Source organism: Trachinotus anak, unplaced genomic scaffold (genome assembly GCF_046630095.1).
Source record: "Trachinotus anak isolate AG129_WGS33_773 ecotype Australia unplaced genomic scaffold, CSIRO_AGI_Tana_v1 ptg000028l, whole genome shotgun sequence".
Lineage (NCBI taxonomy): Eukaryota > Metazoa > Chordata > Actinopteri > Carangiformes > Carangidae > Trachinotus > Trachinotus anak.
Window position 1 is genome coordinate 21,420,216 of NW_027273879.1, and position 23,392 is coordinate 21,443,607.

Genomic DNA, 23,392 nt, shown 5'->3' on the forward strand with positions numbered 1-23,392 from the left:
ATGATGCTCTGTTCGAGCTTGAAATAAGAACCTGATTATCAGAAATTACTCAGCATGTGTGACTTTGTGAAGAAACGTCTTCCTCACCTTGTCCTGGACTGGAGAGAAGAAAGTGAAAAGTGTGAGGTGGTGAGAGAGAGACATCTGTTCATTTTTACCATCTGTTGTCATCTCTCTTGGCGCTGCTGATTGTTTGGATGTCTGTGATGAATCTTAGGAGTTTCCCGCTTCTACTTGCATGTCAAAAATGCAATGCGTTTTCTCATTGTTTGCCATCTTTTAATCCTGCCATCTGTGTTTTTTGTATGGGAATTGATATCAGTAAAATACTGCTGGTGGGAAGGGATTTGAGAACTGAAGGTTATTCTGATTCTTCAGTTTTAGCACAATCTACGAACATATTTTAAAGTGATATCCTCCTCATTTCCTTACCTTCTCCAACTAAACAATCATGCATAAGGCTGCAGTTTGTAGTTTGTACACTCCGCAGCTTGTTTGACCTTTGACCTTTCATTGATCTCTCTCAGTCTGTGTTGGTTTCTTCCTCACTATGATGTAAAGTATGTTTGTCAGCATCCTCCTCCGTCCTTCCTGCCTATTTGTCTGCAGCAATTAACTTCATGCTGGCTTTACCTGTGCTTCCAGACAGACAGCTGCAGCTGGGATGGACTGGTGAGGTTGGCTTTGGGCGTTTCGGCCCGGCTGCGTCTCTCAGCAGGAACAAAGCTGTACCGATCTGACAGGATTTGGGTCAGAGCAGTCGGACAGCAAGAGCACAGCTGAACTAATTATACACTGTATATATCCATTGTGTCATCCAGCCACAATGGCCACCGCTGCTGCCTGCTAAACTGCTGCCATGGCAACCAGCTGGAGGTCTGTCTTCCTGCTGTGAGCTGTAGCTGAGGAAGAAATCCCTAAAAAGCACAGCTGTCCTTCGTTTCTGCGTTCAGAGAACGATCTGTCACACAAGTTTTATCAGCATTAGCAACAGCCGGTGGCTTTCAAAGGCTGAGGAAGAAAACATTGAGGAGGTTGGCATTACCTGCGTGTGATGCTTATTTTATAGGACACTAGTGTGTGAGTTTGTATTTGATAGCTTTGTTCAAATGTTACGGGTAAATGGTTATCTCAGTATCTAACAGAAATCACAAAATTTATTAATTGAAGAGGGACAAATGATAATATCAAGACAATTAAAATTTATTGATAAATTAATTCAAATTTCCAGTAGAAAATAGTAGTCTACTAAGTTATAACAGTTACATTGTGCCCCTTAAACCTTTTTTCTTTAATGTGCCTTTTTTAAAGGAGATATTTGTTTTGCTGTTGCTACATGACTAATGTTAGCATTAACAGCTGTTCACTTACCAGTCTTGTTAAGAGCTTCAGCCATCATTGCATTTTCAAGAGAAGAGGTCTTGACACGTTTTCTGAGCAGCTACTTCCTCAGGGAAAACCGGACGCTACAGTGACCCATTGTCGGAAAGTGACAAGACTGGCGGACTGGGCTGGAGCTAGCTGGCTACCATGCTAATTTCATTAGAAGAGAATAAGTTTTAGAAAGAGAAACAAAGGTTAACAGTGGCGTTTGCTTTCTGCTGCTGAAGACAGCTCTTGGCAAACCGGGCGGAAATTTCATCTCTCTGTGTCGTGTAAGTAGTTGGCTGGTCACAGCAGCAGCCGTTCTGCTCCCCTGCTCTTTCGTAATCTAATGTAGAGCTGATCTTCATCATATTTTTATGACTTTGTAACGTAGAGCTTTTTTGGGGACATCACTGTTTTTGCAACAATGAAGTTAAAAGGACCATTGACTGTATACTTGTATAAAATGTAAATAGAGGAAACCCTTATTACACAAATAAGCTCAGCAAAGTTTATCTGAGACACCAGACTCCACTGTCTGATTCTTCCTGGTCTCTCTGCCTCTCTGTGCCCAGCACATGTTAACATTTCTATAATCCCTTCATTCCTTTCTTATGATTTCATCAAATTGCCTTTGATATTACTGGGGGTTTACTTTTTTTACATTTTGGCTGGCTGACAAAACACACACACACAGCATGCAGTTTATTTAGAGTAGTAGGAGAGAAGCAACAGCCACTAACTGATCCAAAACTAATAGAGCTAAAGCTTAATTAGATTCAGTTTAACTGAAGAAGTGGATCTGTAATGTTTTGCTATCAGTGTGTAAACTGCGAGGTAACAGAGCGAACAAATGTAACAAATGTAAACAAATCAAACAAATGCAAATATAGCAGGCAGGTCGACGTAGCAGGCAGTGGACCAAACCACTCTGAGAAAAAGGGAGGGACGAAATAATTCAAAACTTACAAACACATTATTTTGCATTTATAATTTGCACAAGAGCTTTCGGTACACATTGTAAAAATCTACTTTTAAACACCAGATTAGAAATGAAAGCCTGTCTCTAATAAAATTTCAAACTAAAGCCCAGTTCTCTCTGTAGTTGAAGTAAATAAAGGCTTATCCACTCTTTCGTATTTTAAAGAGGATTTTTTAGGCTTTCCCTGGTGTTTTGACCTTCACTGCTCTCTTTGTGAGAAAAATCATTTATCCTTAATCCTGTTCAGAAATTAGATTTTAGTTGTTTATTTCTTTGTCGGTGTTGGGTCAGAAGCTTTCATTGACTCAAATATATAAAAAATAAAAGTCTGCTTTCCAGTTTTGCCCTGGCCACTGCCATGTTCTTCTGCACTGGATTGTGAGTTTGTCAGTTTCAAGTTAAACCCAATATGTGTTACTAAGTACTACTAAAGTTGTAATGCCATGAAAGTCAGTGTTAATATCAGTCTCTTCTGAAAATACCTCTCTAAGTAGTAGTTTTTTGTCAGAGCCACAATATGAAAGTGTTGGATTGAGCAAACAACATCCTGCCACCATCACTGCTATCTAAACTCTGAACTGCTCCTACAGATCTGTCCCTGCCAGATTTTGATTTGCAGACCCTTCAGCGATTGTGTGGAAAACAGCTTGAGAATCAGAATCAGAATATCAGAATATTTGACTCCTGCAAAGAAAAGTCTTCTGTCTGTGCTGAAGTGAATCTCTTCAGTCTGACCGCTGAGACATGAAGGCAGCAAAGTGCCTCAGTTTAATAGACAATTACTTGTTTCAGTGTCAGTTGCAGTAAAAGAACAGACTTGTAGTGATGAGGAGAAAACCTCCTCTAGTTTTACATGATGTGTTCACTTCCTCTGTTTACTGGGAGTAAAGCATCTGAACACCTGAACATGTGAATGAAACACCTGAAGCAGGTGTGGGAGTTGGGATAACCTCCTCTGCATTTGTGTCGTCAGTCACCACGCACAACGTTATGTCACTAGGTGAAACAGTAGATTTTGAATATAAGAGTCACAGTAAATGGAAGAGACACGTTGTGCTAATGAGCACTGGCTTCTTTATACTGTACTTTTTCTATATTGTCTATATATTTTCTATATTTACACCTTTTAAACACGTAGTATATAACTTCTGCTGCTAGGTGTCTCTCAGGCAAAACAACGACAAAAGACGACGTTGAGTGATGCCGTGAAATAGCATAGGATCCTGGGACTTGTTGTCTTCACCAACATTGTCGTTTGGATTCCTTCAGTGTCAGTCATTTTATAATTATATAAAAGGTCCTAATCCTAAAACAATAAATACATTCATATTTCAATCGGGTATTTATCATGAGAAGTCATAGAGTTCGGAGTCTAGCGGTCAAAATAGCACTGGTGTTAAAATCTCTTATTTCTCTGGTTTGAGAATTGATGGAATCATTTGGGATAATGTACGTATACAACACGGGTCTAGTCATTCTTAGGCATTCTAATGTGGATTATCATTTTAATTCTGTATTGTACATAAGTGTACAATTTATATATTTTGATTCCTGAGGAGAACCACTCAGCCTGTAACAACAGGCTGAGTGGTAATAATGTTTACTGCTTCTTCAAGGCTGAGAAAATAATCTTGATGATGTCATAATGATGTCATTAGGGCTATCCCAGCTCACTGTTTCAGACATCATGTCCACAGCATGAATGATAAGGTATGTGTGTGTAGTGAGTCTCTGTGGGTGTAATGACAGATAATTGATGCTGAAGCCCAGATTGAGAGAGGTTGCTAATGAGTTTGTGCTCATGCATCCATGAGTTAAACTCAGAATGAGTGAGTGTGAGTGTGTAGGACAAGGACGTGTGTGTGTATGTGTCTGTGTGTACCCAGAGCAGTAGCTGTGTGTGTGTGTGCGCGTGTAAGTGTGTGTGAATGTCCTTCACTGGGTACTAATATCACACGCACACAGCAGATGTTCATTGAAATGAATGATGGAGTAGATTTCCATTTGAATGCTGAGTGGAAGTTATTATGGTGCAGCTACAGCTACAGCTACATCACTGATACCTTGTGTGTGTGTGTGTGTGTGAGAGAGAGAGAGAGAGAGAGAGAGAGAGAGAACACAACAGAACATTTCTCTCCTTACTATTTTAAAATGGTCTCAGCCTTCAGATCATATTTCAGTATCTGACTGAACATTATAAACATGATGTCAGTCATCATGTCAGATATAAATGACAATCCAGGTGAGAGTGTGTGTATCCAGGCGAAGTGCAGTCACATGTGTTTGTGCCTGATAGCGGTCAGCGGGTTGTTGATGCATCAAATTACCATATGAATGGTCACTCTCAGCTATTTCCAGGAGGACGCAGAATACATGTTAAAAATGTATTAACTGTTGGTATCACAAAGACCCCACCTGGAAACACAAATGCTTTTGTAAAAATGTCTTCTCAGATGAGCAGGTAATCAGTGTTAAACTTAGAGGTCTGTTGGAAAAAAAACAAAACCATCCAAACAATCAATGGATGCTCAGGGAATTCCCTCAACAAAGGCTAATCATTTAGCAAGCAGCCGTCTTCCATCGTAATGAGGCTGAATAGGAAGAAACAGACTTTTCATCTTTATTCTAACTTTTGAGGAAACTTTTATTCTAACTTTTGAGGAAACTTTTCTAATCTCTAAAGCCAAAGACTTTAGAGATTAGAGATAAAACCAATTAGATCAATCAACCAGTCACTGTATTTGTCTCTTAATATGGCCACAGGTAAAGAGTAAACACATGATCACCCTTCAGAGTCAAACACGTTCTGATTTGTTTTGATTGGCTCCACAGAGAAAAAGAGCGAGTGAGGATAGTGGTGGAATATTTACAATCATGGAACATAGAACTCATCTGGTTTTATTCCCCCACACAACTTATTTAACTTATGTACAGAAGCAAACTAAAGAGCCCCCCAGGGGTGATATGGTAGAGGAAAATATTGTCATGAAAATCTGTGTGCCTGGTTTGCTGGTTTGAATTAAAGGCCTCCAGTAAAACTTCTGACTGGCCGCCCGCATCTCAGTTTTGTTTAGCAGCTGAAATAGTTGAACTGTGGAAAAGTTAGAAAACAACTGGCCAACCAGTGCTTAGCTGGCAGGATGAAGACTGAGAACGTTACCAGCTGTTTTTTGTTTTTTCACTCTTCACTATTTCATTCAAACATATTGACATAAAATGGTGACATCTAAAAGTAACATAATATAGTATGTAAAGGCAGTAACAGTCAATGAAAGCACAGACTCAACTGGTGTCAATAAAATAGTAAAACTAATTGCTAATAGTGAGATACAGCATTATAGCCTTTGTACTGTTCTTCCTTAAATAAAGCACAAGTTGCACCACATCCTACAATGACAGGTCAGAATGATCTCATATTTAGAGGTTGTTATTATTGTAACAATAAAGTAACTGTTGCACAGCTGCCGTCACTGTTTTGGCTGGAGACAGTTAGAATTGGTGTTGGGTGGTGGTGAGCTAGCTGGGTCACAGCTGGAAAACTGTATTGACATTGCACTTATAGAGAGAGGTTGAGGCTTTTCCCATTCACTTCAACACACCCAGAGTTTTACCGCAACAGCGCCCAGTGGCCGCTAGAGGAACTGCAGCTGAGTGAGGTTCATCTGTGTAACACTGAGCTGAGTGGCTGATTGGTTTAGATGTGTTCTCCCAAGCCCCTGGTGTTTAGTGTCTCAGACTAATTCCTGGGCATGTGTACTAGTCAGTGCTGTTTGTGTGTCAGTGTGCAGTTGTTGGTGTGGTGAAGCTGCAGCAGCTCCGAGTTTAAAGGAAATCGTTAGCTCTTAATTAGAGCATTACTGCAGTGATAAAGTTACACCTCCAGATAATGATGTATCGATGGGTGACACGCAAACACAACTCACCTCCTCTACTAACTTTCTACCTATCCTCTCTTCCTATCCTTTTCTCTATTATGTGCTCTTTCATTTCTTTCCCTCCTTTTTTCTCAGTGTTACCCGCCCCCTTCATTTCTCTTTGCTCTTAATATCTCTGTTATTCTCTCTGTTTCCGCTAACCCTCTTTCTTTTTCCTCCTTTTTCCCTTGTTATCCATTCACTCTTGTGTCATCCTCTCTCTGCTTCTCTACTTCTAAAATTTCTCTGTATTCTTTGTTTCACTGTCTTTTTCTCTTTCACCCCTCCCTCCCTTCCTTCCTTCCTTCCTTACTGCTTGTCTTTCCTTCTCCATCATATCTTCCCTTCCTTCCCTTCTTTTTCAGACATGTTGAACACTCACATATAGGGGTAGTGTTCTGTCATCCACACATTTTTGTGTGTGCATTGTGTTTTGTGTGTACAATATAGCAGTGCTCAAGAAGCTGTGACATCATGAATGTATGTGTCTGCTTGTTGACAGCTACAGGACGTTCCTGGGTGTGTGTATGTTTGTGTGTTTGCTGACAGGCAGAATGTTTGTTGTCTTGGAGCGCTGACAGCACCGCGGTCGCGCTCCATGCTACATGAGGCCCTTCAGGCTTCGTCCTCGTCTCTGCTCAGGCTCAAAATGGCTTTTGTCTCACATCTCTGCTCTCACAATCACAAGCCGCCGCAGCGTTTTCATAGACGATATTCGACGACAACAGAGCTGAAACGTGGCAGCAGGCTCACCCTCCTGCCAATCTGTTTGTAATCTAGTGAGCCTGTAGACACTTCAGCCACCAGTCACATGACCAAGCACCTGAAGAAGTTTGACTCAGTATCCATCAGTTCACATCCCAACATTCTGAGCTGCTGTCACTGATCAGACTGAATCCATCTGCTGCTTCAGTCAAGAGGTGGAATTTGACATTTTAAGTTCAAGGGCTTAAAAAAGGTTTTCAAGTTTATATTGCCTTGGTGGGAGTTAGATGAGAAGATCAATATCTGTCTGTTAAATGCGACACTACAGCGGCCCGTTAGCTTAGCTTAGCACATACACTGAGAGCAGGGGTAAACAAACACTGAGCTCATCATCATCACAACAGTCTGCACATAAATGTGGTTTCAAAATGTGGTTTCAAAACCGCTCACTTCTCTAAATAATACATTTTCTCTACTTAACAAATGTATAAAAAAGTAAAAACTCTGTTTAGCCTACTTCGGTCTGAAAAGAATTTATTATTCTAATGGCTCAACTCTTGTACATTTCTTTCATCTTATTTCAACTGAAATTCTTATTCTGTTACATTTATTTATTTTTTCAATACTATGTGTTGTGTGTTTGTGGTAAGGAAAAGAGTATATCATCCATGTGTTATAAATAAAAGTTGGTTTATAAAAAATCCTAGTGTAAGTACAGTCGCATTCTCTCTGCAGCACGGTTGTCTTATGAGTCCTTATGAATTCTCCTTCACACCTTCCCTTGACCTCATGATGTTTTCCATCCAGGTTGAGGAAAAGTGGTTAGGGAAGGAGATTATTTTGACTTTTCGACTGCAGCCCTGATCTGTTAGCACCTTTTTTTTGTCTGTTTTTATGGGAGTTACTTGTTAGTCTGTTATTGGCTGCGAGTAGTATTTGCTGTAGACTCTGCTGGTTGCCTGGAAGCCTAACGGCTGTCTCCAGACAAAATCATACATCAGTTATTTTCCAAGCATACTGCAGCTTTAATTGTCCTGGATGCTTATTAGATGCTAAATTTAGAGCACAGGACTATAATGACTATAATTCTAAGTAGAGAACAGAGAAATATACTTAATTAAATTAAATTAAAACATGACATGAAACCTGCTTAAAGCATGTACTCAGCTAAATCCTGCTTTGCATCAAGGTAACATGCTGAAAAGAGAGAATGAGCTTGGAATGATAACATGCTGCTATCAAAATACTGTGTAACCTAAATACAATAAATTACACATCCAGCAGACACAGAGCACCATATACCAACTGTCTGGAGTTGTGTTTGCGTCCACCTGACAAATAGAAGTGTAATTCTCACTCTCTTTCTGCTCTGTTTTTGGTCTCAACCAGGTAGTTTCTAACTTTGTCTGGTTGTGGTCTGGGTATTTTATTGTACAGTTGGTGTCAGTGAAAACTGCCTTCTGCTGCTGGAAACCAACTTTATGAGAACACTGTGAGTGGACCTATGAAGTAGATCTGTGGCTGTGTTTGTTAGGGCTTACTTTCCACTGTGGAAACCTGTGCATGCCTCCCTCACTGTTACTGTTTCAGGTTATCTTACTAAAGCCTCTCTGGACATTGTCCTCTTGCCACCATCGTCCAGATGAGAGAAGATCTAAGTTGTGAAAATGTTGATAGACTTAACTGAGTCACCTTCAGCTGCCTCATCTTCATGCTGAAGGTTGTTGGTGTTGGACTCATGATGTTGGCAATTCAATTTTCTGGTACTGTTTATATTTACAGTTAATATTCTCTGAAGAAAACGCTAATGAACATCTGACTCTTTTTTCTATTTTCTTTTTTTAAATTTGGAAATAATTCTCTTGTTCTACCTCTCCGTCTCTCTGTCTCATTTCTGTATTCCTGATGTCTCGTGCATCATTCTGGACATATTTCCTTAGAACTCAACCTGACATGTTGGTACCTTTGGAATCTCCACTATAAATTTAAATGAAGTGTTGTGTGTTTAACCACACAAAACAACTCTGTAATGACTTTTCCCACCATAAACATAAAGTTAAGAACATGTGGTGGCCATGCTTAAATCCTGCATACAGTTTATAGACTGAATTGTAAATCAGTCCTTTTGACATCGTGTGACTTTTTCAGCATACATCTTTTGCATCAACAGCAGACATCAGGAGTGCACAGAAAATGGACACAGTGAAAACACTGATTCCCAGCCTTCCACATCCTGAGTGGATGATCAGCCCAAAACCAAACTACCTGGTTAATCTGCTGTAATCTGTTGCTGCTGTGTTAACCTTTTAGCTGAGGTTTAAATGTAGACTCTCTGTCAGCAGAATTAGCAACAACCCACAGATATCTACCTAAAAATGTCAAATGACTACACAGCTGACCACGAGGAGATGAATGTGTAATGATCCATGGAGGGTAATGAGATCAAACACATCAGCTCCTCAGTAAACTGCAAACTGCAGCTGAGGAGTTTTTAATTGTTTTAATTAGTTTGTAAACGACTGAGGTCATTGCAGAAACTCACTAATGTGAAACACAGCAGTGAAGGAAAGATGTCCCTCTGTTGTTTATATGTTGTATTACCTTGTTTATTCCTGTAGTGCCTCCTCAGTTCCTGAACTACCCAACCAACACATACGCCTACGAGTCCACCGACATTGAGCTGGAGTGTGCCGTGACAGGAAACCCACCACCAACGGTGCACTGGATGAAGAATGGAGAGGAAGTCATCCCCAGCGACTACTTCCAGATCGTGGTGAGTCAAACGCAACAAACGCTAGAAACATATACACACACTGTATTGATACTGAATCCATACGTCTGAATGGTGGAAGTGGATAATCTGTTTTAATCGGTTTGTGGAATATATCTTTATAAATCTACAGATTGAATCAGTTTTAACTCTAAAAAAGATGGAATACATGTGGCATTAATATTTTGAAAATATCAATCAAAATTAAATCAAATCAATATATTGAAAATAACTTCAGCACTGCCAGCATTGAAAAGTATTATCAGGATGCAAATCTGAAAATAACTAAGTTTTCTTTCCAAATAAAGTGAAAAATATATGAAAAAGTCTATTATTTGATGTAATATATTCTTTTTTTAAATTTTATCTTGATTTTATTTTTTTATATTATGATGAAAATATTTTCCATTAAAATGTAAGACAATACATGTTAAACAATGTACATTAACAAAAAGGCACTCAGATAACAAATAACACAACCTACTCTGACTTGCTAAAGAGATGTTTTCTATCTGATTTCTCCACATTGCTCTCTCCCTGTGCTCTGGTCTGCTGCAAATTTGTTGTTAATGCTGTTTGCTGTTAAAGAAAACTCAACACCTCCATGTTTATCTGTTGTCTTGATACGTTCAACATAATGAATATTTTCGCAGCTCTCTTTTCAATTAGTACAACAACAAAGTCATGTCACACTCCCCACTCTGCGGCTCTGAGTTTCCCTTTTTAACACAAACAGTGTTTTCATCAACTCATTAATTATAGCCTCTTCTGCTTTGCTGTTTTTGAGTGGACAGCAACAGCAGGGCCAGCCCTATAATCTGGAATGTCCCTGACTGACTGACTGACTGACTGATGATGTTTCTACCACTGGTCACCTGAATGCCTCGTCACTGAGTTGGAGTTGCTGGTGCAAACAGGTTCTATTAGTCAAGTGTTTACAGTCTGCAGTGTTGCCAACTTAGTGCAGTGTCACTAGATTTAGAGACTTTTTTTCAAACAAACTGGGTGTAAACCTGGTACATGGCTGAAGTGTATGCATGTCAACCTGGGTTTTAGGGCTGCACCTCTTGTTATGGGCAGGGTTTCTGCCCACTGCAAAGATAGAGGGCTGAAACGCTTACTTACAGTAAGTGTTAAGTTTGTATTAACACGTAATGCAGTAACTTTCACACGACAAAAGGGAGTGACTGAAAACGAGGCTTCATACTAACACACTGCTATGACCAAGTAGAAGTAAAGACATGCCTGTCTGTTGTGTTCTGGAGTTGAGAAAAATAAAGACTAAACTGTTGTGGATCCAGACAGAGGCTGAGCTCTGTGTGAGAGACAAAATAAAAAAGATAGTCTGTCTTTTCAAGCTTCTTCTCTGAGTGATCATTGTACAGTAAATACAGCTGAAGTCACAGTTTTCCATTTATGTGTTTGGTGATTTTGTCAGATAATGTGGTTATAAAATCAGGATCTGACCATAGGTGGTCCAGACTACGTTTTGACTGAGTTTTGTTTTGATTGCTGTTGACTTAGATGTTTCAGCTGACTATCAGGATGAATTCCAGCAGTCACAGCCTGAAATTTATAGCACAGGTTTTTCAACTAGAAGAGAAACCACAGAGATGAGTCATGAAAAACATGCACAGATACCTGAGAACCAGCAAACACAAACTAGAGAAGTAGACATCTGAATGCCTGTGTTCAAATTAAGCAATGAACCCACAGAATACAAACCTTAATCTGAGCCGTTCTCTTGAACCTCAGTATTTACGGTCCAAAAAAAAGAGCAGCATTGATTGTAAATATTCCATAAGTCAGTGAGTAAAAAAATAAATGCACAATGACAAGACTGACAATGCAATTACTACGTAGTGTAGTATGAATAAAAAAGGTCCATGATAAAATACAATAATACACATCAGTCAATATCACTTACAGTACAGGGGTCTCACAGATAAACAGAAATCCATCCATTAACTATACCCACTTATCCTAGAGGGTTGTCCATTAACGTGTGGAACAAAAACTGCACCAATAAACAGTTCAACCTAACAACACCGGTGTGTGTTTTATTTTAACCAGAAGTAATGATGGTGTGTGAACTGTAACCAACCAAAGTGCAAAACACAAACTAACCCTGGCCACAGTGCTACAAATAAAGTAAACAAAAAAAAAAAAAAAAAGATACAGATACAGACTTTTAATGTGAAACATCAGCAGGAAGTGTTGATTTGAATAAACGATACCTCGACAGCGTGGAATTAAATCATGAATGAAAACAGTTGAAAAGAGAAAGTGAGATTAACACAGTGGAGAGTATGACACAATTCTGTGGTTGTACATAATCTCACAATATGGGTGTCACTCATAATCTATAATCCCATAATCTTCTGTAAAGCAGTGACACACACACACACACACACACACACACACACACACACATCGCCTCACTCTCTCATACACACTTTTTCTGTTGTTGGTTTTATAAACATTTTCTTGTTTGTATAATGGTCTAAACAGCACATTGTATGTGGACGGTTTAATTGTGTTGATTGACTGAATGTTTGTTGTCGTTGTTATTGATGTTCAGGACGGCAGCAACCTGCAGATTTTGGGTTTGGTGAAGTCAGATGAAGGATTTTATCAGTGCATCGCTGAAAACTCAGCCGGCAGCTCGCAGGCGATGGCTCAGCTGCTGCTTCGAGAGCCAGGTAGGAACACACACTCACACACATGCACACAGCTGATACATGTGATGTCCCTGTTGCTCCTCAGTGACAAACACAACCTGTTGTCATCACTCGTCATCTTATTTTCTACCATGATGTCATTCCCTGTCTGACCTTGCTGTGTTTCCGACTTTCTGATTTATTTTATCAAATTTCAATTTAACTTTATGAGTTATGTAAGTCATAATTACAGTTTAAATTGTGCAAGTCTTGATCATAAGTTTGAGTTATAAGTGATAAATGAATGAATAACAAGTCACAATGTGTCACAGAAATCATAATAATCAGTGACATAAGTCATAACTATGAAACAGATGTGTTGTTTGTCTTTGGTGAGTCAGCTGGTTCTGTACTACAGCTCTGTACGGACCACAGAACAGAGAGAGATCTTTAAAGTCCAGGTTTGTCCAGCTCCAGGTTGTTTCGGTTTACACCCTGAACTCTTACTTCAAGTAGAGATTTTCACTCAGTGATTTTTCTCATATTCAGTTTCTCAGTAATCAGATCAGAGTCAGTCAGACTGAGCCACAGCTGAGAGAGCAGTGTGGTTGTTTGTGTCTGGGTTAAAACTCAGTTAGTCATGTGGTCTGACAGCAGTTACTACCATCTGATACACACACACACACACAAATACTTGTACTTCTATCTTTGTGAGGACACCCGTTGACATAATGCATTCCCTGGCCCCTTACCCTAACCTTAACCATCACAACTGAGTGCCTAACCCTAACCCTAACCCTAACCTAAACCTAATTCTAACCATAACTCTAAAACCAAGTCTCAACCCTCAAAATGTGATTTTAAGGTCTCAAAAAGTGAGGACCGGCCAAAATGTCCTCACTTTCCCAAAATGTCCTCACTCTGTTAGTAAAATACTTTCTTTGGTCCTTACTATGTAGCAAGTACAAGTACCCACACACACACACAGATATGAAGTGTGAACAGCTCAGCCAGTCTGCAGAGCATTTGAGTCAGCACATCTGCATCTAAATGGACTCTGTGTGTGTGTGTGTGTGTGTGTGTGTGTGTGTGTTTGTGTGTGTGTGTGTGTGTGTGTGTGTGTGTGTGTCTGTGTGTGTGTGTGTGTGTGTGTGTGTGTGTGTGTGTGTGTGTGTGTGTGTGTGTGTGTGTGTGTGTATGTGTGTGTGTGTGTGTGTGTGTGTGTGTGTGTCACACTGTATCTTATTATGGCAGTGACTGTGGCGTCTGTGAGACCTGACTAAAACCTGAAAACCTGAATATGTAACAGGATCATTCTAATAAAGAAACCACAATATGTGTGCTCATGTAAACAGATGATGCAGGTTTCAGATCAGTTTCATACACTAGTTATCTACCTAGCTGAAATCTAAGCTAACTAGTCATTAACTAGTCAGCTGGCTGTGTGACTGACTCACTGCTCTGACTGACTGGTGAGCTGACTATACTGGGTCTGTCTGACAGTCCTAACCTGTGTCCACTCACTCACTCACCCACTGTGTAATGTTTGCGAGACTCACGCGGGGGTAAGTACAGACAGCAGCTGATACTTTTTCGGTCACTACTCGGATGTCGAATTGCAACATAATGATACACTGGATATTGTAATTAGTACCTCTGTCGCATAAACAAACGCCAGAGCAGCTGCATCACATGTGTGGCACATAATACATTTATATCCGTGATATTTTACGAGATGTGCATTTTTAAGGCATCTTTTATGTATGATGTGTGATTGAGAGCAGCCTGTACCCTGTTTTTGTCAGTTTGTTTTGTGTTGTGTAACCTCAGGTATAATGAAGTGTATTTATTTTATTATTTTATTAATGACATTGTTTTTCAAGCAACATTGTTGTAATAGCCCAAGTATTTCAGGAAAATGTTACTTAGCAACTTTTCACTAATCACATTAGCTTACAGCTAACGTTAGTACCTAACCTGTTGTGTTAGTGATACAACTTCTTCTGCAGCACTTTCATAAGACTGGCTGCAGTGCATGATGGACTAGTTGGATTGGTGTAGTGTAGAGTAGGACAGGGCGATTAGTCTAATTGTATTTTTGATTACGATCTTGGCTTCCAATGATGATGAAAACAAGATATTCGAGATAAAACAATTATTGTGCCACTTTCTGCCCCCTCCCACACCCCACAAAAACACATCCCTCATCCACATCTGGGTTACATTCCGTACATTAGCAACGTACATAGGAGTGCGTCATCTTGAGCAGCTTGCCAGTTCAGAGACATCCGATATATTGTTGGGAGAGACCATGTTAGACTGCTGTCCCACCATCAGATATCTTTAACTCATATCATATATAACCAGAAAAAACACACACACACAACACACACAAATTAACTTTTTACAATTCTTTTTACTTTCTCTTTCTTTTTTTGTAGTGCTTGATATTAGCTTTACCATCAACATGTGTGCTGCCAGGGTTGCCATAGTGCTTGAACACTAGGTTTTCTAAAACACTGAATAAAAAAATGCTGTCTATCTATCTATCTATCTATCTATCTAGCTATCTATCCATCTATGAGCAACAAACGTGGTCATATGAGGAAAGCAAAAAGACGGGAGCAGACATGAAAGAGTGCAGGAGAGTTACTAATGATGTCTCCTGCTTGTACCTTACCTTTCTCTCCATCTTTCCTGTCTTTCTTTCTTTCTTTCTTTCTTTCTTTGTGCTTTAATCACTGTTCAGTGTGTTGATTCTCCCCTGAGCCAGCAGCACAGATGGCAGCACACACAGACATTAAGAGGGTCAGATGGTTGGTGTTATCACTTGGTTACTATCGCCACGGGAACCAAGCTTCCCAGCAGGGTCACAGCGGCCAATCAGACATTCCCACGAGAAATCATGGCATTTGTGTGTATGAGTGAGTGAGTGAGTGCGTGTGTGTGTGTGTGTGTTATTATCAGCATACCACTTTGTTACCCTTAACAAAGCCAGGCCTCTTGATCCCTGAGTGACTCTTCACACACACACACACACACACACACACACACACACACACACACACACATACACGCATACACACAATTATGCAGTCTTTTTTCTCTCGCTAACGTACTTTAAATCTCTCCAAAATGCATTTATACAAGTGCATCTTTCACTCAGGTAAAATATCAGCATATATACACACACACACACACACACACGAGCACAGTGTGAGTGAGTGGTTTCATTTATCAGAATATTTGCAGCTTTTGTTGCTGTTTGACTCTTAACATCTCGTATATGTTTTTTTCTTTGTGATCTTCTTGACCAAGGTCTGTCACTGCTCTGTAGCTGCAGTGATGTCTCTCACTTGAAAGTGGCTGTGGATAAAAGCATCTCCCAAATGAGTAAATGTATATGTAAATGTGAATGTTTTGTACAACAGGGGCTCAGTGAATGTTTTGTGCGCAAAGTTAAACAACAATTACTTTGGAAAAAACTACAGAAGAACTACAGCTCTGATGGAAAACAAACTACACCAGCAGCAGCGTGGGTACTTCACTACTGGGGTTTGTCCATATCCATGAAACACACCACTGGTTTTGTGCAGCATTTAGTCGCCTGTCTTGCTGTAACAGACCAGAGTACAACAGTATGATCCCAGTAAAGTTGTGTTTGTGTCCAAACCCCCCCACCCCCTTTTAGCTGGTGTAGTTTCCTTCAATTCCTGAGGGAAATATCTGACTATTTAAACTTCTGCTTTCTTGACTAGCTGGTCTCTGCCTTCTCTCTGGTGCTGAGCAGGTAGTAAAGGCTGCAGTGGGTGAACAGCTGCCTGCTGCAGCTGGAAACAAAGCTGATCAGAGCAGTAAGACTGAGTGAAAAACAGCAAATGTGTCGTAACACCAAAGTTGTGAGCCAAACAGCTCTGTTAAGCTACAGAGTCGCTAATAACCACCTTTGAATTTGTGACTACTGGGGACCCTTTGACGTTACATCAGGTTCTTGTAAGTTTAAAGAAATAACAACTCCATCAGCATATTTCTTCAATCAACTGAACAGACGTGAAGCTAACTGTCACTGCTGATTGGTTGCAACAAACATCATCTGAACACAGACGTCGTCGTTGAGGATTGAACAAACATTTAATAACAGTCTAATGATGTGAGTTTTCTAGTGCACAGTTCAGTTTAGTTTTTCTTTTTTGTTAACAAGACAATAGTTGTCGTATTTAAAGGATCAGTCGGTGTGTGTTGTCTGGTGTGTGTGTGTGGGAGAGACAGAGAGCTTGATGGTGTGTATATTCAGTGTGTATGTTAATGTATTCATACATAAGTGTGAAAGATATTACCCCCTCATCACCCTCTCACTCTGTTTTACAGTCTCCTCAGCCCTCTCTCACCCCCTCTGCACTGCAGTCTCTGTTAAATCCTGGTCTGGATCTGGATCCGGACTTAAACCTCAGTCTAAGATTCTGTCTTGTCTTGGTCTCATTTTGATCCTCTCCTGAGTCTTCTGTCTGTTTCATCTCTTCTTCTTCCCCCCATTATTTTCCATCTCCTCCATCTTTTCTCTCAGTCTCCTGTCAGCTGAGTTCCCTCCATCCAGTCCCTCTTCTTCTTACCCTTTAGTTTCAGCTGTTTCAAAATGAGAAAAAACACATCTAACACATCTCTTGTTGTCTTCTATGTTCAGGACTTTAGTTGCTCCTTCTCCTTTTTGTTCTCCCGTTCTCTAATGATTTCCATCCTTCCCTCATTCTTCCCTTATTTGTAGTTTCTTTCTTTTCTTCCTTCCTTTCTGTCTCCCTCTTTAAGTGGCTAAACCATTTGGTGTTATTTGCAATAGACTTAGCTGTGTGTGTATGTGTGTGTCTCTCTCTCTCTCTCTCTCTGTTGTGTCTCAGTTCAATTCAAATAGCTTTATTGACATGAAGAAAACAATGTTGTTGCCAAAGCAATTTACAGAATATTAAAATGCATACATACAATACAATCATGATTAAATAGGGACAATACAGATTTAGATTTCCATATAATACAATAAAATACAATATAACTTAGTACAATATAACACAACGTTATACATTGATTTACATACAATCAATCAATTTAACATTATATAGATGTGTAGTATATATCTATATCTGTGTGTGTGTTTGTGTGTGTGTGTGTCTGTCAGTCAGTGAATAGGTTTGATGTTGTTATTGGACCTCTTGTTCCCTCACACAGTGTTGTCTTCTCCCGTTGTCAGTCCTGATAGAAATGTTGTCGTTTTACCATGTCATTGTTTGATTGTCATGAATTGCTTCATGATGATTGGACAGCTGGACTTGGCCCATAGTTGTCTGATTCATTTGCTTCTTCACTGATTACCTGTAACAGGTTCAGATGGAGACTGAGCCAGTGAAACTGATCCTCGCTGTGTTTTGTTGTTGTTGCTGGTCCCCTGGTAGTTTATGTGTGAGTACAGATCATATTTGTCATGTTTTGTTTGTTTCTGACTGTTAAGCGTTTTACAGTCTCTCAGTCCTGAGGGAGACCTACTGTGTCAAGGTCACAGTGTGTGTGTGTGTGTGTGTGTGTGTGTGATGATACCAATAAAAATGTTTCCTCGTTACACTGACACAAATATATTCAGGGAGCAGGTTCCTGTTGCTAATTACAAGTAAATCCTCTCTCTTTTTGTCTTTTTATCTCCATCTTTGTCTTGAGTTTTCGTGAATCAGACTTCATGTGTAATTACAAGAGAACAATGTGAATAGACGAAGCAAAAGTTAAAAAAAATAGATAAATGGAAAAAAGAAAAGTGAACAAAGAAAACAAAATGATATGACTTAACAATGTGAAGGTTATTAAATCATTTTTCTTTCATCTTCTGTAATTCTCTCTTCTCCTGCCACATTAAGATTTTCCTTTCTTTATCTTCTCTTTCTTCACTTCTTTTCTGGCTCTTTTCTTCTGTTTCCCTTCTTCTTGACTTATCTTTGAAAACTCTCATTGGAAATAAGGTGACATTTTCAGATAGAAAGAGATGGAGAAAGAGAGAGAGAAAGAGAAAGAGAGAGAGAGTGAGAAAGAGAGAGATAGTCATCCTAGATCATTTTCAGGCTGCTGGAAGAGAAGAGATAATGGTATGATCAAAATGGATGGAGAAAGAGAGGGAGAGAGAGAGAGAGACAGAAGCGGTGATGAGCAAAAAGAGAGAATAAGATCAAATTCAGTCACCCAACCCAACTCTGGAAGCTGGAGGAGAAAAGATAGAGGAAGGATATGGATGGATGGAGAGAGAGAGAGGGAGAGAGAGAGAGAGGGAGAGAAAAAAGAAACTAAGAGACGGGAGGGTCAAGCGAAGGGCAAGGCGAGAGAGAGAGAGAGGAGGAAGTGTGTCAGCCATGACAGATTTGTATTCCACAGTGAGCATCTGACCTTAGCATACCCATCACACACACACACACACACACACACACACACACACACACACACACACACACACACACACACACACACACACACACATACACATACACATACACATACTTTATCTTTCACACACAGAGAAATGCTTTTACTCCATCACCTCCACTCTCTCTCCACACACACACACATGTAGACTTTACCCCCACTCTAACAGAGGAGTGTGTGTGTAGGAGTCTCTGTGGGGTGGGTGATGTTGGAGGGGGAGTCTCTCTGTTGCCATGGTGACGGTAGCCTCCTCTCCTCTACGCTCTTCTATCCTGAGAGGACCAAATGAGTGTGTGTGAGTGTGTGTGTGTGACAGGTAGAGATACATATTAAGTGTTTGCCTCAAAGCAAAGTAAAGAGTGTGTGTGTGTGTGTGTGTGTGTGTACGCATGTGTGTGTATGTGTGTGTGCATGTGCATGTGCGTGTGTGTGTGTGTGTGTGCGTGTGTTTGTGTTATGTGCTTTGTTGTTTGTCTAAAACACAAACAAAAGAATGAAAATATAAAAAGGATAAAAAAACACCATCAATTTGCTGTTTTCATATTCACTGGTTGATTGACAGAATTTCATTTGGCTCATAATCACACAACAGAATAGGAAGTTTAAGTTTCATTAATTAAAAAAAAAAAGATTTTCTTTGGTCAGCCCAGTCTGACAGATTGTGTCAGATACTGCATTCAGGTTCAGTGCTTGCATTGGGAGAGTGACATCTGTTATAGGAAGTTATCTGCTGAATGCAGGAGTCACAGTCAACCCCCATCAGTTCCTTAAAAGTGAACCCTTTATTTAAACCCCACGACTTATCCTTTATGAGCAGGACATAAACCACACAATGCAACTCACATTAAGGGTTGTGTGTTAATTAATATATTTGCCAACAAGTTCCTCTTATGAAGCATTTACAACAGTTATCAGCAATTAAGTACACACAGTATAATATCATTGGTATTATATTTATTGATTTGACTTCAATAGATAGATAGATGGATAGAGACTGAGAAACAAACTTATATCAGCTTGCAACAACATTAGAGTGAAATGTTAAAAACATGCATCATACTGTTCATTAATGCTGGAAGGGGGTGGGGCAGGGGTTGTGGGGGAGGGATTAAAATAAAGTGTTACGATTAAATTTTTTTTTTTGGCACATCTGTCTGTCCTCCATGCACTTTGCACATGTGTACATCAGCCTGTGGTTATACATTTTTCCCACAGTGCTTCTGAACAACCTAAAATAGTTATAGATTACATCAAACATGTGCTGTCAGTGTACCTGCATCAACAAGCTGTACACAACGCTGACACATTATCACTGTATAAAGTTGATAAAGTTGATATGTTGAACTTGTTAAAGTTGCTCATCCAGCAGACACAGCGTTAGCCTTCAGTTGCGCCACTGTGTGGACCAGCTGCTCTCAGGCTGTGCCAGTCTGCTAGCTGCTGCTGAGCAGGTAGAGGACAGAGGCTTTTTCCCAGCTGCCCCGGGTGGAGACGAGGCTGATGAGAGCTAAAGGGAACTGATCACTCTCTTCACTACGACCCTTTCACATGACTAAATATTGATCAGAGCAGCTCTAAGTTGGCTTCATATAATGTTTATTATTTTTATTTTGTTGATTTTTATCTCATTATGCCTCCACTGCAGCGACTGCCAGGGCTGGAGGCAGATTGTTTTTGGGTTGTCCGTACATGCATACGTGCATATGTCTGTTCATCCTGGACACGGTATCTAAGTAACGCCTTGACATAACTTCTTCAAATTTGGCACAAATGTTCACTTGGATTCAAGGACAAGCTGATTAGGTTTTGGTGGTCAGAGGTCAAAGGTGACCTCACAAAACACTTTGTAGCCATAACTCAAGACTTCACAGCAGTTATAACAACATTTCACACAAATGGTTAATATTTGATATGAGTCTGGATAAACAGGAATTTATCTGAAGCTGGTCTGAGTCGCGGAGGCATAGAGTGGCAAGGCAGTAATTCTAGTTTGAATATATGTTTTACACTTGACTTAATTGGGAATTAAAATAAAAAGCCATTAATGTTGTGGAAGTCTGACTTCGTAATTGCACAGCACTGATGTTTCACTCTACATTAAACTCACTAAGGCTTCATCACTGACGCTATCATGTAATTGAAAAGGAAAAACATTAACTGCAGTTACATTAGTAATATTAGTCCAAAATAACAGAATAAAATAAAAAAAAACTGTCCTCCCCTTCCTTTATTTTCTCCTCATCCTTCCTTCTTTATCCATTTTCCTTCATTTTGTCCTCCTTCTATTAGTCTCTTCTTCCTCTCTTCACGTTGTTTTACTCCTCTTGCTCTCATCACCTTCTTCTCCTCTCTCTTTCTCCTTCCCCTCCTCCTCCAAGTCTTTCTCCTGCATCCACCTTTTCTTTGTCCTCCTCTTCCTGGTCACCTCCTTCCTCTCTTTCTTTCCTTCACCTCTCCCTCATCCCTCCGCTCCTCTTTGTGTCCTCCTCCTGCTGACAGGTGCTGCTCTGACTCGACTCCAAAGCAACAAAACAAATCAGGACTCTGCAGCGATCTGTCTGCTCTAGTGTCATTTCAATCCACAGCAAGCGGCGGGCGGCGGCCCAGCGATGCCCAGAAATGGCTTCAAAGCACCTGGAGAGGACAGATTTAATAAAATTCAGCTCAATAACACATGCCTAAAATGAAGGGAGAGAGACAGACAGAAAGTTGGAGGAGCCTTTGAGATTCAGACTAAATATATATATTTATATGTAGAATAGAAAAGATCCAATACAAAATAATAGGAATAAATTTGTGAGTAAACTGTGATTTGATGCTTTTTATTGGATGACTAAAAATACTCATAATCAAAAACAATGAATCAGAAATGCCCCAGAAAATCATGTCACTCAAACAGCAGTACACACAGGCAGGAGACACACATTAGGATGATTATAAACATGATTTGTGTGTGACAGTTGATGGAACTGTCACACACAAACTGTCTGTTTCCATCTGGGTCAGTTAAAGTTGACATTCGGCAGACAAATCATATTGTGTGAGAAATGTAAAGATTTGAATCATTAGTCTTCAGATCCAGCACATTATTAAGACATACAAACTTATCATATTATAACAACATAAATCACATTATAGTGTGAAATGTTTCATGTTATAACAATATAAGTATTCATTTTCTATAATGTAGGTTTGTATGTCATAATAACGTGAATAATTAATTTTTGTAAAGCATGTGGGATGAAGAAAGTTTAAAAGATAAACAAAACTAATGTGACTGCAAAAATTTACTAAAATGAACCAATACTGAACACTTACTGTATGAGTGTTTCATACTAAAAGCATAGCACGAAACATCAGTGCAGAAAGTATTCAGTTTCATTAATTGGAGTTTAAAAGCAACAAAAGAATCACAATATAGAATAGATTGGAATTTTTCAAAGATACATTTTCTACAAAAGCAAATTAAAACAAAACAAACAAACAGATCAGAAAACAGGAAGGCCTGTCACAAGAATGTGATCAAATGTTTTATGAAACTGGCCTTCCTACTGCTTCTGCAAGTTTGGAGCCACCACAGTGATGGTCTAGCTACCTTACCCTCTGTTTCTGATCAACATGAGTGCAGTGCACAGGTGAACAAGGTCAAGCAACACTTTGCTGACTTGCATCGGACACCTTTGTCTAAGCCTGGATGCACCGGTACTCCTTGTCCTATGGCTGGCACTTGTTGTCCCTTGAGAGCTGGATGCTCTAATTTTCAACAGAGGCACCCTCAGCAGGTGCCTCCACAGCCTGTCTTTCGGGCACCTAGAGACAGAGCACCAAAACATGGGACTCCTCCCAACTGACTCCCCAGACAAGCAAAAAGTCATTGAGGTTGGGCCTGACTTACAAATTCCAGACACCAATCATTTCTCCCCATGACATCTCAGCTGCTGAGAGGCCTTGATTTCGGACCCTTGGGTGTTGTCAACCCTTTCCAAGGGGTACAGCATCCAGTTCAGGTGTCGGCCCCCAAAGTTGAAAGGGTGAGAAAAAGTGTTGTCATTGACCCCCTGAGAGCTCTGGCTCTCAGGTAGGAAATTTCTGCACTTCTGAAGAAACGTACCACAGAAAATGTAGAAAGTTCATTGCAATTGAGTGGGTTCTAGTCAACCTACTTTCTTGTTCCAAAGAAGGATGGTAGTTTTCAACTGATCCTGCATCTTAGACAGTTGAACCAGTTCATAAAGGTTTTTCGTTTTCACGTGCTTCACACAGCGGATGTTCTCCAGGCTGTGTCAGAGGGAGACTGGTTTACAAGAATCGATTTGAAGGAAGCGTACTTCCACGTGCTAGTGCTGGCTTACCCCTGGCCAGACTGTCTCCTGTATGCCTTCCCCCCAATTCCACTAGTTATGCTGACACTTCACAGAAAAGTCAGGGGCAATCACACAGTGCTGCTGGTGGCTCCATACTGGCCGGGGAGGATATGTATTCCCTTTGATCCACCAGCTCCTCTAGGGAGTGCCTTGGCCCCTCCCAAGGCTGTATGTTTGGCCCC

The 23,392-nt window shown here is 40.1% G+C and overlaps 1 protein-coding gene across 5 annotated transcripts in view; it reads left to right on the forward strand.

Moving 5' to 3' along the window:
- Positions 1-23,392, forward strand: part of dcc (DCC netrin 1 receptor) — a 273,002-nt gene that overhangs the window by 109,360 nt on the left and 140,250 nt on the right. For all 5 annotated transcript variants that reach the window (XM_071465819.1, XM_071465820.1, XM_071465822.1 and 2 more), the window contains exons 6-7: positions 9,585-9,739; positions 12,318-12,438. In XM_071465819.1, the coding sequence (XP_071321920.1) occupies positions 9,585-9,739; positions 12,318-12,438 (276 nt within the window). The remainder of the gene's footprint in view (positions 1-9,584; positions 9,740-12,317; positions 12,439-23,392) is intronic.